Genomic DNA, 20,088 nt, shown 5'->3' on the forward strand with positions numbered 1-20,088 from the left:
CCGGAAGGAAGTTCCAAAGACCCGCAGTTCTGGGGAAGAAACTATTGGAGTAAAAGGTTTCTTGCACCTAGGGATCTCTACTGTAAAGGGATGAGACTTAGTAGCTTGTCGGGTTTGTCGGGGTAGTTACGTCGGGGAGGTACAAGTGTTTGCAGTTCGTCAGAGCATTCACCATTAAAGTATTTGTAGAACAGGCAGAGGGATGCAACATCTCGTCGATGGGACAGAGGCTGAAGCCTAGATGACAGTTCAGGACCTATCAGATTGGCGACTCTCTTTTGAACCCTGTCCAGGAGCAAGACAAGCAGCAGATGCACCAGCCCAGATGTGACAACAGTACTCCATACATGGGCGAATGGTTGCCTTATAGAGGTATAGGATACTGTCAGGCGTAAGTAGTTTTCTAGCAGGTTAGAGGGAGCCAACCTTCCTTGCAGCAGCCTTGGCAATGCTCTCAATGTATCTATTCCAGTTCATATTCCCTGTAAACGTTAGGCCGAGGAGTTTAAAAGAAGTACTTTCAGGCAATATGTTCTTGGCCATTGCTATTGGTGGCAGAGAAGGTTTCTTGTAGTTATTGAAGGAAACAAGCTTAGTCTTAGCAGCATTGAATGTGACCAACCATTTTTGTCCCCATTCCACTACGGATTGGAGGTCATCCTCTAGTGTTTCTGCCATTTCCTTGGATATGTGTTCATTTGTTTTCCCCTCATATCTGTTATAGAGAGTGGTGTCATTGGCAAATATACCCATCTCCGAAACAATTTTATCAGGGAGGTCATTTATGAATATCAGGAATAATAGAGGTCCAAGGATAGACCCCTGAGGTACTCCCACATTTATGTCATATTGTTTGGATGTACGACCGTCGAGGACAACTTTGATTTTTCTATTACTTAAGAAGGATTTAATTACATTATGAATTCTTCCAGTGATTCCATATGATCTAATTTTCCTTAGAAGACCATCGTGCCATACCCTGTCAAAAGCCTTAGATATATCAAGGGCCACCGCTCTACCCTCCCCTGTTTTATCCAATGAACGGTATATACGTTCAGAAACTACAGTTAAGATATCTGCTGTTGAACGGGCTTGCCTGAATCCATATTGTTTGTCAGTCAGGAGTTTAGCAGCTGTTAGGTGCTGGACTAGGGCTTGATTAACTAAGGACTCAAATATTTTAGCGAAAAGCGGGAGGAGGCTAATGGGGCAATAATTTAGTGGGTCAGTTCTTTCACCAGAATTCTTGAAGACTGATACCACAGAGGCGGTTTTCCAGCAGTCAGGAAAACAAGATTCGTTAAGGCATTTATTGTAAAGTTTGGACAGAACTGGAGCAACCTCGGCGGAGCATTTTTTTAATAGCACAGCCGGGATGAGATCTGGTCCACATGCTTTTGAGGTGTCTAGGTTTTTTATAATAACATGTACCTGAGAAGGGGTGATTTTCAAATCGTCTAGTGTGGCGTCTGTTCGCACAGGAAAATCAGGGAGTGAGTGGTGTACCGAGTTCAGTGTGGAGTTTGAGGCAAACCGACTGGCAAGCAGATTAGCCTTGTCAGTTGCCGTGCAAGCAACCTCATGATTGTTTGTTAGTGGGGGAATAGTTGACTGTTCATTATTAACTATGCTGTTGTAGATTTTCCAAAAATCCCGGGTTCCTAATTTCTGTGCTTCGACGCACTTTCTGGTGGTTTCAGAGTAATCTGTCTTAGCTGTCTCTATCACTCTCTTACAATTATTTCTAGCTTCTATAAACTTCTGTTTATTTGAGTTGGACTTATGTCGGTTGAATCTGCGGAACGCATGCTGCCTTTGATATATGGCAGCTGCACAAGCAGAAGTAAACCATTGGGGAGAGTGGGGCTTGCTATAGAATTTCCGTGCGGGAACATGTGCTTCAATTGCAGTTTTGAACCATTCAGTGGTCTCATTTGCACACTGTTCCGCTGGAAGAGTAAAGATATTTTGCCATGGGGCATCTCTGATCTCCCTGATGGCTTCCCAATCAGCCTTTTTGTAATACCTCGTTGTTTTGAGTAGTGGGTCTTCAGTTTTAGGGTGAGAATTTAGGCTGATTTCTACCATTATCACAGCGTGATCAGCATTCCCGAGTGGGCTGTGGGCATTTGTTCTACAGTCATTGGGAACCGTTGTCAGAAAGAGATCTAGAAGTGAGGCATGTTGATCGTGCTGGTCTGGGAAACATGTCGGAAATGTAACCAACTGAGATAGGGAATGGGATATAGAGAAGCTATGTGTTGCGCTACCAGCTACGTCTGTGTGATTAGAGAATCCTAGCCAGTTACTGTGGTGGACATTGAAGTCACCAAATACATGTATTTGTGCGCTAGTATTGAGGGAGAGTGCTATATCTATGCTGTCTGAGACTTTGTTTATTAGGGTACAGTCTTGGTTTGAGGGAGAGCGGTAGAGAAAATACAAGTAGCTAATATTGTGTTGCATATTTAGTCTGAAGCACATAAAGGCCTAGTCCTCTGATTCTAGTTATATTTCTCTAGTCAGGGGGAGGGTGTTTCGAATATAGACTCCAAGTCCATGCATATGTCTGTCCGAGTCCTTACGGTAGAGTGGGAGATAACCAGGCATGTTAAAGTGGTTAGAGGGAATGGAGGAGTGAAGGTTAGTTTCACTTAATGCTAAGATATCCGGGGTGTTTACAAGGAGAAATGACTCAACATCATCTAAGTTAGTTCTAAGCCCGCGGATATTAGTAAATGCAAGCCTCAAGGGAGGAGGCAGGTTGGTTTTCTTTGAGTTTGGTCCTGGTTTAAATGTAACTTTTGCTTGAACTGTCATTTCATTTTATTTTATTTAAAAGTTTCAGTTAGGGTGAGTGAGTGAGGGGGTGCCGGACAAGTAGTTGTGCAGAATACCAGACATGCAATACAAGTAGACCATCAGCTGTCCTCACCCACAGGATTGTGGCCTCAGGAAAGCCCACTGGGGATGAGTGCAGGGTCCCTTTCCATGTGCGACATGGCACTACAAATATCCCGATATTTTACAACTGTTGATGGAGCAGTCACTCTAAGCGCTACCAAAGAGTTAGGGCTCCTGTACTATCAGTCGGAAACAGCAGCCAGGAACTGTCAATCCGGTACCCTCAATCCATTAGGCAAAGCCAGCCCAGTCCAACTGCACCAACATATATGGCACTGAAGCACCCCACTGTGTCCAGTTTAGGGGGATGGGATGTGGCGGGAGTGGGGAAAAGCGGCGTTCATTGCCCTAGTCAGGAAACAAGGTCAACCACTGGGTGATTCAGACAGGTCCCTGTGATAGTACCTCTACGCCTGGCCAATAGGCAAAGAAGGAGTATGAAAGCCAGGCGATAGACAGAGTCTATCTCCTCCTTAAGCAGTTTAGGTTTGCCAACCGGTGATTTGTTTGAGTCACCAGCTCTAGGAAGGTTGTCGTCCAGGACTGAAGAGGCCTCCCTCCCCTAGGTTTAGTTTCAGAGTTTTCCTTCTCCTAGACGGATGACCTGGGAAGACCTATGGGTCCATCAGCTCCAAGGGGGTTCGCCCCGCACCTGGGTCCTAATCCAGGTATTTCTGCGACCCCGCATGGGTAGTTAATATTTATTGGTTATTTGGGTTAATATCTCCTGAAAAATTGGGCATTTAGGTTAGCTTCTACAGAAAATTTTCACTCCTCAAACGTGGTTAAAAAAGGGCATTACTATGCTTCCATTTTCATTTTTACTGGGAGAGGGTATAGGTAAAAATTCATGCAGTGGAAGCAGCTAAATTTGCTACAGTATTGGATCGAGAGAGACGAGTTAATGTATGGTTAGATATAGTTTTGTAAGTTTAGGAATGTATGGTTAGATATGGTTTAGTAGGTTTTAGATATAGGTTCCTTGGACATGGATCTAACTTAATAACTTGATTTGAGCCCAAAACAATAAATGTTAAGGGGTCATAATAGGGGTCAAATTTTAAAAAATTGACCACTTTTTTTTTTTGCTCAACATACACCTCCAAACACCCGGGCAATGCCGGGCTGAAATGCTAGTATATATAAATATAAGAAGCAAAGCATACACACATGCTGTTCATATCCACAGTTCATATGTGTACCCTCTCACTGGCAAAACAGGCTAATATACGCAAACATTTTTATGCCTATCCAGTTCATGTATGCGTAAATATATGCATCTTCAGACAACAAACAGGTCTGATCAATTTCATCTTACAGACAAAAGAACTCTTCTTTCACCAGAACGTTCTTTGGACTCTGAACATTTGTATTCAACGTACACTATATCTTTTGTTGTTTCAAGTTGTCAATAAAAACGAATTCTTTCTTGCATGGATAGACTTTTTCAATCTTTCTTTTGATATTGTAATTTGGTATTGATAAATACTGATATTTTTTTTATTAAATTAATTTAAGCGAATTTTTTTTTTATATAAAACAACAAAAATATTAAATTTAATTGTTTCATCCTCGAATATGTTGTTTTGAAATAGTGCAAAGCATCATTATATTTTTTTTTGGGGGGGGGGTGATTATCCTAAATTTAATATTAACTAATATATCTATGTTTCAATTTAAAATGATTATTTTAAAACTTAAAATAAATTTTTGCCTGAAAAATGCTTTAAATTACATTTTTATTCAGCCTTTTTGAGATTTCTATCCTGGTCCCCGAAATCAACAGAGATTAGACCATTCCTGTAATGATCCATGTGATTGAAATTTTCATCAAGCCTAACATTGCAAAATAATTTAAAATGTAAACCTTTTTGAGATGCGCATAAAAATATGTCTTAAGCGATATATATATATATATATATATATATATATATATATATATATATATATATATATATATATCGCTTAAGACATATTTTTATGCGCATCTCAAAAAGGTTTACATATATATATATATATTTCAGAATAAAAATAATAAAAAAGGAGTTATATTTCAAATGTATTCTTTGTCTTACAAATCTTTTGATTTTAAATTTAACCATTTCACGTCATAAATTTTTAAATTTATTGAATGGGTAAAATTTTATATATATATATATATATATATATATATATATATATATATATATATATATATATATACAGTGATGATCATATTTATTGGCACGGTAAAATAAAAGTTAAATTTTGTCTAATAAATTCTAAAAAAGGGATTAAATTAAAGAAAATAACAAAGTATATTTATGTATTTTTAACTGGCCTTTCCGATGCAGCAATCGGATTTTAGAAAAAATAAATAACAAAGGAACAACAAACATAATTGCAAAAAACCCTTGTTCAAAATTATTGGCACGGTTTATTTAATAATCAATTGTATAGCCTTTGGCCTTGATTACCTTCCTCAGTCGCTTTTCATAGTTTACAACCAAGTTGTTGCACTCTTCAGTAGTAATTTTAGCCCACTCTTCCTGACAATAATCCTCCAATTGAATAAGATTCTTAGGCTTCCTTTGCATTACCGTCAATTTTAATGTTCTCCATAAATTTTCAATTGGATTAAGGTCTGGGCTTTGTGATGGCCACTCCAAAACATTAATATGATTGTCCTCAAGCCATTTCTTAGTCAGTTTAGCCGAATGCTTTGGGTCATTATCTTGCATGAACCACCAACGACGACCAAGTGAGAGCTCTTTAGCAGAGTCTTTCAGGTTTTCATCCAATATTTTAACATAATCTTCCTTTTTTATGCTACCTGTGACCTTAACAAGTCGCCCTGGTCCAGAGGCAGCAAAGGATCCCCAAAACATCAAACTGCCTCCACCGTGCTTCACTGTGGGTATGGTGTTCTTAGGCAGGAAAGCTTCGCCAGATTTTCTGTAAATATAAGACACTTTATTATGGCCAAATAACTCTATTTTCGTTTCGTCAGTCCATAGAACACGTTTCCAGAATGCAACATCTTTATCAATATGACGTTTTGCAAAGGCTAGCCTTGCTTTCAGGTGCATAGGCTTCAATAAGGGAGTCTTTCTCGGACGACATGCTTTTAAACCAGCTCTCTTCAAAACTCTACCAATTGTATGTCGAGATACATTCACTCCAGAGGTGCTCTGTTCATCAACAATCTCCCCAACAGAGATCCTTGGGTTTTGTTTTACTTGTCGAACAATTTTCCGTTCATCTCTTGGGGAAAGAATCCTTTTTCTCCCTCTACTCTCTAAACTCATAACGTGGCCTTGCGATTTGAACTTGTTTATTATGGCTCTAACAGTGGATTTGGGAAGGTTTAGCTTCTTTGAAATCTTATCATAGCCCTCCCCATTGGTATGGCATGCTACAACAAGCTTCCTGACGTCTTCGCTGTGTTCCTTAGTTTTAACCATGGCGATTGAAAATTATAATTTAGTCACTTATAATAGTTTAAATAAATCGCTATCTAAAAATTATCTGAAAAAAATTATTCACTGAATTAGCGTTAAACAAGCATAATATGGCTATAAAAAAGTTCAGAAAGCACGTAAACCGGAAATTGATTGATATCATACTGATACTAAAAGAAAAACAAAGCCGTGCCAATAATTTTGAACAAGGGTTTTTTGCAATTATGTTTGTTGTTCCTTTGTTATTTATTATTACTCTGACAGTTTTCAGTTTACAGACTCGAGATTTGGCATAAGGGGTATTGAGATTTGGGAAAATCTTTTTAATTTTTGGTCTAAATATTTGGAATTTTACATAAAGTGTATTCAGACATAGGGCAAGCTTTTTAATCGGTTTTTGGCCGAAAATTTAGCTGCCAAAGGGTCAAAGTTCAAAAGATTTTACATTTGCGGTCGCTAGCAAACTATTCAGCCCATTTTGGGTCTAACCATTTGAAATTTTACATAAAGGGTATTCAGACATGCAACAAGCTTTTCAATCAGTTTTCGGGCAAAAATTTGGTCACCAAGAGGTCAAAGTTGAAAGAGTTGACCTTTGCAGACTCTATCAAACTCCTCCACCAATTTTGGGTTCAAACACTGTTACCTGGACATGAGTCAAACTTTTTAATATATATATAAAGTTATGAACAGTACATAAGGCCCGAGCAAAGCCGGGCTGAACTGCTAGCATATATATGTAGCAGTTTTTTTTCTGTTTTCGGTTCAGGAACCCAGATTACATTTTGTGTGGTTGCCTTTCATTTTGACTGTTGTATCTAATTTTACTAGGCACATATGGGCAGCCATGAGGCTGACCGGCTACTTGGCTAGAGATCTTTATTCTAGGCCCCCAAAATCAACAGAAATTAGACCATTCTGGTCCCTAATGCTTTTGCTGTGGGAGTAAAGTTCTATGCAGTTCTAGGAGGTCCACCCTCCCAGGTTTTGCCTTCTTTCTTTGAGAAGGGCTTAGTTTATTGCTAATCGCCTGATGCGCCCTCACCGGGGAATGACGACAGGGCTACCAGGCACTTTTTGCAGGTCAGAGTGCTTCTCCTCGAGGGTGATCCCACTTTTCGACCCTGGAAGAGTCAGATATGTCACATCTGGGGAGTATCTGTTCATAGCACTGTTTCATATTTTATCATAGTCCAAAGTCAACTTGTCTATCTTGTGTGTGTGTATGTAGTTGATGAGGATGAGCACTCTAGCGTTACCAATCCCCTCTCTCAGAAAAAATCAACAGAGATTAGACCATTCCCGTAACCACCTGGTTCGTCCTGGTTGCGGTGTAATGATTGTTCTGTGCAGTTTTAGGAGGTCCACCCTTCTAGGCTTTTGCCTTCTCTCTTTGAGAAAAGGGTTGGTTCATTGATAATCGTCTGAGGAGCCCTTACTGGAGAATGCCGAGGGGGCCCACCCAGGCACTTTTTGGATGGTCAGAGTGCCCCTCCTCAAGGGGGTGCTGACTTCTCAATCCAACTTTTCGACCCTGGTGTCTAAATTTTTGCAGTAGGAGAGAATTAAAAGATTTATTTAGAGGAGATCTTGTTCGAACATGTTTTTCTTCACATATACACACCCACATGTATGCATGCACACACACATGCACGCATATACACAGCCTCATACACACACTCACATTCCTGTGCATACACACACCCGAGCTGTGACGTCACTTCCTTTTAAGTGAAAACCAGACATGCGCACCCAGAACACTAACTCCAGTATAAAAGTCAACAAAACCTGTCAACTTTCCTTTTTCGTCCGGACCAGCATTCGACCTGTTGAGTCGACGAACTGACCGTGCACCCTAACGTCACTTTCCCTGCTACTGTAATGTGGGATAAGCGCACGTACACTTTATACGCTTTTTCTCTCCACGAACTGGATTGACTTTCTCACTCTATCTCCCCTTCGGCTTTGGTCCATCAAAACAGACATGTGCGCAATTCTCTACTGAGCTTAACGCTCTCTTTCTACAGGCCGGCTTGCCAGTTCGCGTTTCTCTACTGCATTCCCCTTTCCGTCCATGCGCGTTGTTGTCAACAGCTGAATGAACACGTGTACACCCAAGATTTTCATTTCTCAACAGAAAATAAATGACATGTTTATTTTATTCCAGCATTTGAGTTCTTTGTTTCCTTCATTCAATTCGTTTCATTATTTTTTCTTGTAGCGAGTTTAGGGTATTTATATCCTGGTCCGCAACAACCTTCTCATTGACTCAGGAAAGTAAAAAAACAAGTGAACCATGCATGGTCCCCCGTGAGGGCATAGTGAACAAAACATAAAAAAATGTTCAGCATTGCCCCCTCTTAGCCCCAATAGTCCTCAGGGGACGTCAAATCCTGGTGAAAATGAACAAATGGTGCAGTTTTAAGCCTTAGCATATGTAAATTTGAGTTCTGCACTATGCAAAAAAAGAAATAAGTCCATCATTTGCCCCCTCCCCATAAAGGCCCAAAAGTCCCCAAGGGGACATAACATATTTAACATATTTAAATTTGAGTTCAGCACCATACAAAACTGCTAAATAAACATACACAGAAAATTTTGGACAAATATGGTAAAATAGTCCCCAAAATTGAGTGTTTTTTATTAGCCCTAAAAGAGTCTCTGGGACACACCCAAGAGTTATCGCAAAGTATAGACAAACAAAATTATATAGAAATCAGTTAGTTACACCTTTTCAAAAAGTTTCATAAAAATCCATGGCATCATTTTTTTTCTTTTTAATAAGCACAAAAGTGTCAATTTTAGCCATTATAACCCAAAAGGCACCCCGGAGGGGGGGGGGACCGAAGTTTTTCCGGAAAACCCGTTCTGTTACGTTTTTACTCATATCATGTTTAAAGTCTGTGCAAATTTCAAAATATTCCAAGGCGTAGTTATTGAACAAAGTGCAAACAGACGGACGGACGAACGGACAAGGGTGAATTTACAGGACCACCCGCCTTTTGTCGGAAGGACTAAAAAATGTTTTCAGTTCAGAATTTGCCTTTAAAGAAGATTAATTCTTCCTAAACTAAAAAAAAATTTAAAAGTCATTGTTTCTCACTTTGTTTACATGCGGAGCTACTTACACCCCCTTCTCCTTGCAGCAAATGCAATGCAGCAGTGCAGCACAGTCGAATCCCTCCACAAAATGGAGGAGAAACACTCTCGATAGTTACAAAATTTGTGCTATTGGGCCCATATATATTCTCCATTTGGTGCCCCTCAGGCGATCGGTAATAACCCAACCCCCACTTCTGGAGGAATAGGTAAAACCTGGGATGATGCACACCCAGGAGGCACCAAAGAAAACGATACTCCATTACGACTGAGATCGCAGAATGAAAGAACAATAATGTTCGCAACATATGCTCGCAGGACAGAACAAAAAAAAAAGCCAAGTTTTTTTAACAGGGTCGTTCAGGTATAATTGAACTTAACCTTGTATAAAATTAAAAAATTATTTGCTTTAAAATATTAGCTTTCGTGCGTAAGTTATTTGTAAAAATAAAATATATCTAATATATTATATCCAGTTTACTGTGCGTGTGCGTGTGCAGAGAGCAGACGAACCGGAAGTCGCGCGTCATAAATTTCTGCAACCGGAAGTTGCATAGCATCACTCAGCGACGCCCTCTATCGGCTAGTTGTATATTTTTTTTAGTTGCAGACATGGCGACATCGCCTGGCGCGGATTTTCGTCCATCTCGTTATATCTTTCTTTTGGGGACTTCAGCTGCATGGATACTGGCTGTAGTTGTCCCCTTGGTCATGGCCACCGAACAGTCAGTAGAAGCCCAGGAGGAGGCTAATGTCACGTTTCGGCACAAGACCGACAGTCTTACCATTCTTATGTTGTTGTCTTTATTACTGCTTACGATTTTGACAATTTGGCTTTTTAAGCATCGCCGCTTTCGTTTTGTTCACGAAACTGGACTTTCCATGATTTATGGTGAGTGGAAATTATTTTTTATTACAACGACGACAGCCGAAAGGCATCCATTGTTCGCTTGAAATATCTATCTATCTATATATATATATATATATATATGACATGTTTCTCTTGTAGTATGCACAAAGCAAATAAGGGGGTGTATCAACCAAAGTCGATTAGAACATAATTTTCGAATTATAAAAAAAAAAAAAAAAAAAAACACACACACACAACAAAACGAAAACTCATGACTAAATAAAAGATAAATAAAAAAAAAACACCACACATTCTTAACCTGTAATTACTTGCATATGAACCATGAGTCATTCTAATCGTTTCTAATAAACAATCGAACTAATTTCACTTCTTGTAAAATCTTGTCTCGTTTTTATTTATTTTATTTTTTTGCCGACCGAAATATAAAACTGAACCTTGATCGTGGTAGCACCCAAATTCTAAACCCGTAATTTAATTACATAACGAAAAGTAACACTGTAATTATCACTTTCTACACTGGTGATTGCGTTAGCATGAAACGGAAACGCTGGTGTCTGTAGGTATAAACAATTAGGTTATTTTGACTAATAGAATGCGAAAAAAATAATGGCCGAAACCACCTGGTAAATCAGCGAAGCATTTAACATTATTTTTTTTATTTATTTTTGTCTAGCCGCAAAGTTTTTTTTTGTTTGTATTCAACTTCTCGTTAAATACAAAATATTTCGGTAAAAAAAAGTCGGTAGAAGAGTAATTTATCTGTCCTTTGATAACATTTATTCGTATTTTTATTTATTTATTTTTACTCCCCATGTTAAAAACTGCTTTCGAGGTTGGGCCGGTATTATTTCGTAATACCCCCTCCCCAACCTCGAAAGCAGTTCTTAACATGGGGAGGTTGAGAGGTTTATACTACGTTGGAGCAGGTCGTAAAAAAAAAAAAAATACCAAATAAAAAAGATTACGCAATAATTCCTTCCTTTTCAACGCAAAAAAAAAAAAAAAAAAAAGGTCGATTTTATTTATTATTTTTATTCAAATTCCAGTTAAATGAACGAGTCTCTTTCAATAACCGGAACGGGAACGCGTGTTTCGTTTCATATACCCGACGTTTCATATTTCGCAATTTTGATTTACCAGATGATTTCGGCCATAATTTTATTTTATTATTATTTGCACGCTATTAGTCAAAATAGCCAACAATTATTTATGATCTAATATATATATATATATATATATATATATATATATATATATATATATATATATATATATTACGATGTAAACATGTTTTTTTTTTCTATACCAAAAAATGTACTTTTGCATTTATTTATAGTGAATAATTTTTTTATGGAATCTAACGAATTTAAAAGCAATCTTTATGGTGTACTCTTCTCTTCGCGGAACGAAAATAGCATATTCCAAAAATTACGTAAATTGATCAAGTAATTTTTTTTAATAAGAAAAGCCAATTTTATGAGGAAGCGAGGAGAAGGCCGGGAGCAGCCTGCAGCCATATTGTGTTAGAATATGTTAAAATTCCAAGGTCGGCAACTCCATTCAACTACCGAGATTTTATTTTATTAATCCGCTAACGATCGTAAAATTGAATTTCCTTAAAAAAAAAAAACAAAAAAAAAACACTACTTGATCAATTTACGTGATTTTTTGGAATATGACATCTTCGTTCTGTGCCGTCAAAAATGCGCGCTTGCCTTGCACGTACAGAAATTGCCACTAACGATTGCATAAGGAATTACGATGCTTCATTGCTTTATATCCGGAAAAGTACTTGTTTGCGGTAAATTTAAATCTGATATTCGTTTTCAGCAAGTAAGTTAAGTTAATAAGCCAACATGTTGGCCGACTGATGCTGACGTCACGTGGTAATTTAAAATTGCGAAATGCGGATGTAGGAACGAAATGCGTTTTAATAGTTTTCGACCTAAAAAAAAAAATGTTCAACTGTAGTTTACAGAACAATTTTTTATGGGGGAGGAGTAAAAAAAATGTAACAAATAAATGTTGCCAAAGAAAGGCAAGAGGGATAGCAGCTGAGACAAAATTGAGAGTAAAAGATCCCGGGCAACGCTGGTTGAGTGATTAGATACGGTTATAGTAAAATATAAAACTGTGTTTATTTGTGATCCTTAAAACCAACGCATTTCAGGTGAAAACATTACGTACTTACCTGCCATATCGAAATCATGGGTTTGTATTACTGTACACATAGATTCGAAAAACAAATATATAACAAATAAATGTTATCAAAGGCAAGATAAGTTACTTTTCTACCTAACTGGATTTATTTTTTGTGTTTTTATTCAATGTAACATATTTATTCAGCTCGAAAAACATACAGTGTTTACCGATGTATTCGAAAATTCAAGATGGCGTCTCACACCCTCTTTAACACCGTAAATATGGAAAAAGGTGTTATAAATAATAAACTATACAAAATACTATTAAAAACCCGCCGAATATATGTCAACCTATGTCACGGTAACATATATTGAGCGAGTTTCTAACAGTATTTTATCCGGTTTTTTATTTATAACATCTTTTCCCACACTTACCGTATTAAAGAGAGAATAAGACGCCATCTTGAATTTTCGAATACATCGGTAAACACTATGTTTTTCGAGCTGAATAAATATGTTACATTGAATAAAAACACAAGAAATATATCCAGTTAGGTAGAAAATTAACTTATCTTGCCTTTGATAACATTTATTTGTTATATATTTGTTTTTTGACAACTTTTTCGAAATAATTATGAAAAATGATTCGGCATTATTTGCACTTTTGCACATTGAAACATTCGATAAATTTTATTTTTATTTGTATTTTTTTTTTTACTAGATCATTTTTCGTAATGTTTAACATTTATACAAATTTCGCCATAGCACGTAAGTACGTAATGTTTTCACCTGAAATAATGCGATGGTTTAATGGATCGCCAGTGTAAGAAAGCACGTAAAATAGTTTTATTTTTATTTCTTACGAAACGAATATTCTCGAATTCTTACTCACCATCAGCTGTTATATCAGATAGTCCCTTCCCTTTTTTTTTATTATCTACCCCCCCCTTCGTTATCAGGTTAAAATTACATTTTTGTGGTATCTAATTTAATTAAAAAATGTTTAATTCCATAGCATTTAAGTTAACTCTAAAAATGTTTTTGTTTCAAACCTTTGATGGTACAAGTCCAGAATTCAACCTTGTTAAAAAATAAAAAAAGAAAAATCTTCATGATGTACGTATCCGTCACAAAACAAACCTGTCATATTCCAAAAATTGAGTAAATTTTTTTTTTAACGAAGAAAAAAGTTTTTTTAGAAAGAACGATGTCTTATCGACCATGTAGTGAAAGTACTCAATTAAAACTACAAAGAATTTTCAAATCACCCTTGTAATGGCTACGATTACCATTACTTGCTTTAAATGAATTTTCTCTATAAAAATAAAATACTTGATCAATTTACGTATTAATTTTATTTGTTTGATTTATTTGTTTATGTTTACATTAAATTCCACCACATGGACCGCTTTCGGTTAGGTGCACTTTTAATGAATATTACGAAATGTTTGAATGGAAAATTACTGGTAAAATGTTATCATTTGCCCCCATGCTGTCAATGGAAAATAAATGGGATTCTATTTTTTATTTCGTGTGATTACACGTCAGCATCTTGTTCCAGCCTGCTCGACTTGTGATCTTCATCAATCCGCTGTTTTCATACCTCAGCTTCCTATTCCAGTAGCTTCTTTCCAAGATCTACAAGCTTATGGATCTCCTTTTCTGCTGACTATTTTCTTCTTACTTGATAGCTTTTTTTTTGTGTGTACATTTAAGGCTAAAGACACCCTGTCTTTTCTGGGGCGATTTTTTTTTATTTACTTACATGGGAGTCATCACTTCCCAAGGCCCGAATGCCAATCGAGGATAAGGGTTAAGAAGTGTAAAACCTTTTTAATGTCGTAATCTTTGAATTTATGAAGAAACTGTTTTAATCGTTCGAACCGATTATTTACCGGTTTTTGAACTGACAAACTTTTGAAAACTTGATCATATGATTTGTTTCCAATATGTTTATTTTTATTATTTTTTTAACCTTACATCAATTTTTATATATAAAGATGCCCCGCTAATTTTCTTTTTTTTTTTTTTTTTTGTGCGGTGCTTCAGCCTCATAAGCTGCCCATATGTGCCAAGTAAAAATTAAATACAACAGCGATCACAAAAAATGTAATCTGGGTTCCTGAACTGAAAAACAGAAAGATCGTAGTAATCAGTAGTGGTAGAAATGGATTATTGGGGGGGGGGGGTGTCAACAAGAACTTGTTTACATTGGATTTGAAAATGACCATATTGTAGTCAGGTGGAAAGCAGCCCAGCAAAACGGTTCGACAGACGGGCAGTTCTAGGAAAGAAGCTTGTTCATATAATTTGCGTTTAGATTTAGGCACAGTGGGGGAAATCATTGAAAGTTTGGCATAGATTGAAGCTCAGACGAGCATTTGCTATGAAAATAACGATAGAGCAGAAACAGGCTTAGAATGTCTCTTTTGTGAGAAAGAAGGATGCAGGGAAGAAAAAGGGCATCACCTATGTTTCGAAGCCAGTTTTGAACTTTGTCAGTGCATGATAGTATGTCCGGTGCAGCTCCCACCCAGATGTGGCAACAGTACTCCATCTAAGGATCTATCTCTTGTACGGGTAGATTTCCATGGTGAAAGTGCAATGGGGGACCACCCGAAGACAATTGGTTGAAAATTAAGAATAAACACCCTCAATCTCCCTATATTAAGAACGGCTTTTGGAATAAACACCCTTGGACAACCAGTGCACATTGACCATTTTAATTAAAAGAAAATACATAAAAACGTAATCAAAAAAAGAAAAAAATGAGTAAAAGAGTCCTCCAGTTCTTGATTGGATAACGTAGAATGGATAACCATTTTCTTTTGTATTTCGAAAATGACCACGGTTTTAATTTTGATTAAGAAACTTTATGGAGGGATTTTTTTATCCATGAACATTTCTTTAGAGAGTAGATACTCCTTATTTCCTCTTTAAATTGAAATTTGATAAACTATTTAAAATACAGAAGTAATCAATCATCTCAGCAAAAGTAACCTTCTTAGTGACACACATTATAGTTTCTGTTTTTTTAGATCTACAGCAGATGTGCTTACAGTTATATCTCATAGGATTAGTGAATCTCTCGATGGGGGTAACCTTTCTAATGCAATTGCTCTTGACATATCAAAGGCCTTTGATAGGGTATCGCATAAAGGTTTACTTCACAAGATCTCCAGCTATGGTATAGCTGGAAATGTCTTAATTAAATCATTTCTCTCTGATGGGTTAATAAGAGTAGTAGTTGATGGGCAGAAATCAGAAGCTCCCAGTATTAATGCTGGAGTTCCTCAGGGGTCCATCCTGGGCCCAACTCTCTTCCTGATCTACATCAATGATCTCCCAAAACACATACTTAAATCATTCGTTGACATCTATGCTGATGACACAACCATCTACGGCAACACATCAAAGGCCGTAAACGACAAAGTTCTCTCTGATTCTCTCTCCTCTGATCTCTAGCGCGTAGTACAGTGGGGGAAGAGGTGGCTGGTTACCTTTTAATACATCTACAACAACCTACATTTCCAGCTTTATCATAGCTGGAAATCTTGTGAAGTAGGCCCTTATGCCATACCTTATCAAAGGCCTTTGATATGTCGAGAGCAATTGCCCTAGAAAGGATGCCTTTGTCGAGAGGTTCACTGACCGTTAGCACATCTGCTGTAAATCTGGCAAAACGGAAACCATATTGCATGTCACTAAGAAGGTTATTTCTGCTGAGTTGGTTGACTACTTCCCTATTAAATATGGATTCCAGCAACTTACTCATGACACACAGGAGACTTATTGGTCTGTACTGAAAGGGAGATGACTTATCACCTGAATTCTTAAATACAGGGCATACTGATGAGGTTTTCCAGGGTGGTGGAAAACAATTCCCCTTAAGGCAACGCTTAAACAGTTTTGTAAGTATGGGGGCAAGTTCTGGTTGAAGCTTTTTCAACACTATAATTGGAATGTCGTCAGGGCCAGTCGAGGTTCTTGATTAGCTTGGCAACCTCACGCACAGATATTTTTATGTTGCATAGCGTGTTGTCTGTTATAGGAGGAAATACAGGGAGTTGATGGCCTTTGTCGCATAGGGTAGAGTTAGCTGCAAAGTTCTGGGAAAATAGTTTGGCCTTGTCTCATGCTGACGAGATGACCTCAGGTCCATTGATGATGGTTGGGATAGAACGCATGCTTCTGTTTGCTATTTGCCAAAACTGGCGGGAACCAAGCCGCTGCTCAGCTACTTTGGATTTAACGGACTGAGCATATAACTCTCTTGCATTTTTTATTGCAGTGGTTGCTGGCAGTCCTGAAAGCAGCTTTAGTCTCAGTACATCTATTACATTAGTAGCTATGGAAAAAGTGATTTCTGTGCACGATGGCAGCAGCACATTCTGGGGAGAACCATGGCTAGCTGTTAGGTTTTTGTTGGAATTTTTTGGATGGTATGAATCGATCTATGCCTACAATTAACCATTCGGTCAGGTCTGATACTATAGAGGACACATCCTTTTTAAACATGGAATGCAGGGGTAGATCAAATATAAATGTACGGAAGCTATCCCAGTCAGCTGTAGAGTATCGATATACTGTATGGTGGAGAAGTACGTCTGAAGACTTATTTCATTTTTATCTTAACTGCTACAACCAAGTGGTCAGAAGATCCCAGAGGAGATAGAACGGAACATGAACATAGCTCAGGGGAAGTTGTGAGAAAAAGATCTAAAACTGAACGGAAGTATTGGACACACGGATGGGTTCGTGAACAATCTGGATAGCGAAATCATGACAGAACCTCCCCTCATCATCTGTCTTGTTCGAGTGGGTCAGCCATTCCACATTGTGGACATTGAAGTCACCACACATGTGGATATTAGCCGAAGGATGAGTAGACAGCATGTGGTCAATTTTCTCAGATATGCTCTTAAAGATAGTAACTCCGCTGTTGTGAGGGCGATAGAGGGCAAATATAAATGTGGTGGTGTAAGCAAGTGAAACTCGGAAGCACACGTAAGGTAATTTAGGGTCTTCTCTGGAGGTATCCCTACCACATGGAAAGTCATCTTTTTTTTTTTTTTTTTTTTTTTTTTTTTACACAGTGATCACCACTTATCAAGGCCCGGAAGCCACTCAGGGATAAGGGTTATTGCAAGTACATTACATTAGTGTGGAGATTTGATGAAGTCTTTACTTAAGGGGGTGGTTCATTAGGAATTTGTTAACGTTGGACTTGAAGACATCCAAGTTGTAGTCCGGTGGGAAGCAGGCAGACGGAACAGAGTTCCACAGGCGTGCAGTTCTAAGAAAGAAGCTTTGTTCATGGAATCCACGTTTTGATTTAGGCACAGATAAAGAGTGGGGTAAATTTTTCACAGTGGATTCAGCTAGACGGGTGTTTTTCGTGAAAGATTGGCGAGGGGGACCAGAGATTGGAGTTCAGACGAGCACCTGCCATGGAAATAACGATAAAACAAGGATAGGCTCGCAACGTCTCTTCTGTGGAAGAGAGGTTGCAGGGTAGAGAAAAGGGCATCCCTCACTAAGCCACGAAGTCTATTTTGTACTCTGTCAAGGCAGGATAGGCTGTTTTTAGCAGCTCCTGCCCAGATATGGCAACAGTATTCCATCTTTAATGTAGGCACATATTCCATACCCGTGGCGATCTTGGGGGTCATATTTAGATGTTAAGTTAGAGTATCCTTTAATTATGAATCGTCTAGGGAAGTGGTCGCCCTATGCCAGTTTCTCTTAGGAAGAATATGTCCTGTTTCGTCTCCTGTAATTGGGTTTCAACCTCTGAAAGGTTGGAACGTAGACCCCTGATGTTGGAGACATGGTAGTAGGGGTCTACGTTGGAGGATGGGGTTTTATGTTTATTCGCATTTTTTTTTTTTTTTTCGCATTAATTTTGACAAAAGTGGGGGGAAAATGGCATTTTTCATAAATGTTGTAAAGTAAATGGTGAAGAGTTCATACTTAGGGGACATAACTTGGAACACATATTTTAGATTACATGTTAATGGCGTGCAGTATTTGTAGCCTATAGCAATAGATTGTTTTTTTTTTTTCCACTAAAAACAGTTGTTCTACTTAATGAATTTTCGTAAGTTTTGGACATATTACTATTTTCAACATGACAATCAAGTACGTAATTGTTTTTGCTTAAAATGACATATTTTCAAAAAATCAACCTATCTCTTCTATCTTAGCAAGCACTTTTTAAAAAATATTTAATACTTATTTGGACTTAAAATTTATTTAGTACAATGCTAGCAGTGTCAGAAACTGACATTAAAAATGCGTGATAAATTGAATAATTCGACCTCCTATCTTTCCAAGCTTATAACTACTTGAAAAATGTAATTCAAACCTTAATTTTTTTTCAATTAAAAGAGCAAAGACCAAATTTAAAAAAAATAACAGGTTTAATAGCAAAGTAATGCAATATGTTTTTTTAAATCGGTTTTCTTTAAAAAAGATTTAAAGAAAATCAACGTATTTTAACTTGCTTCAATAAAATATATGTATATATAAATGCCAAAAAAATCACTTGCCTATAAAAAAATACTATTCAATGGGTAGTTTCATTCTTCATTGTTAAGAATTTATCCGTATTTATATTTTAAATTCCATGTATTTTTTAAATAAAATAATTTTTTAAAACAAATATTTGAAAACCTCACCATTACGTAAGCATTATTACGGTGTTTGAACCGGTATTTCTTTTTGTTTTGAACTACGGATGAACAGAAGGACGTAAAAACGACACGTTCGCGTTAGCCGTCCAGCCTTGTGCGTGAAAAAATTTGTGTCTCCATAGGTGGAAACTAGTCACATTTTACTTATAAGTTTTTGCCTTAAAAAAAAACAAACAAACAAAAAAAAACACAATCGAATACATGAATTTTTGATTTAATATATTTTATTTCCACTTTATGGAGTGAATTTTTTTTTTAATATCTAAAAAAAATATTGAATGAAATAGAAATAATTTTCGTAATAAAACGAAACTTTCTGTGCAATATAAGAAGGTTATAAGGTTTCACTTAAAAAATCAACGTGGTTTTTAAAAAGGTTTTAAACTTTGGACTTTACAGGTAAATTTGCAAATAACTGTTCTTTTTTTGTTTTAAATTAGCTTATTTTATTTATTGATCTTTTATCTTCAATTTGTGATATGAATTTGAGGTGAGAAAATGTTCATTGTAATAGACATTTCCAAATGGGGGGGGGGTGAATTTAAAAAAAAAAAAAAACCTTGTCTAGAATATTATATTCGGTTTATTGGAAAGAGCATAAAATTTCACATTGAACCTGAAAATATCGTAAAAATTGAACCAATAGAAAAATTTTGATAGATCTTTTTAAGTGAAAAAATTAAAAAAATATTAACTCGTAAAATTCAATTGATTTCATTACGTAAACAAAATGGCGGCATGAAGGCGCGCAGGCACTTTGTAAACACTTTTTTAAAAAATAAAAAATATTTCTATCATTTTTTAAACGACTTTAATACTTTATTTTGGAAGTATATTCCATAAAGAAAATCAACAACCCACTTTAAAAAGAGAAATTACGAGTTTTTTTTTTAAATATTTTATTCGCCGTTTTTTTTGTTAGGGTGTCAAAAATTCCC

The 20,088-nt window shown here is 37.0% G+C and overlaps 1 protein-coding gene and 1 long non-coding RNA gene across 22 annotated transcripts in view; one reads left to right on the forward strand and one right to left on the reverse strand.

Annotated features, from left to right (window-relative positions):
* LOC145263055 (uncharacterized) overlaps nt 1-20,088 on the reverse strand; it is a 153,656-nt gene that overhangs the window by 41,368 nt on the left and 92,200 nt on the right. The gene's annotated exons all lie outside the window — the stretch shown is intronic.
* Nucleotides 9,899-20,088, forward strand: part of LOC145263054 (sodium/hydrogen exchanger 9-like) — a 328,320-nt gene continuing 318,130 nt past the window's right edge. For 3 of the 18 annotated variants that reach the window (XR_013864466.1, XM_080119887.1, XM_080119891.1), the window contains exon 1: nt 9,902-10,335. Coding sequence is in view for 13 of the 18 variants with exons in the window: in XM_080119887.1 (XP_079976013.1) it covers nt 10,056-10,335 (280 nt within the window). In the remaining 5 variants the exon portion in view is untranslated. Of the gene's footprint in view, nt 10,336-20,088 lie in introns of all 18 variants that reach the window. The other 15 variants (XM_080119890.1, XM_080119886.1, XM_080119895.1 and 12 more) reach the window with 13 other exon arrangements.

Source organism: Euprymna scolopes, chromosome 38, assembly GCF_053919585.1.
Source record: "Euprymna scolopes isolate OS-2025 chromosome 38, ASM5391958v1, whole genome shotgun sequence".
In the NCBI taxonomy this organism is placed as follows: domain Eukaryota; kingdom Metazoa; phylum Mollusca; class Cephalopoda; order Sepiida; family Sepiolidae; genus Euprymna; species Euprymna scolopes.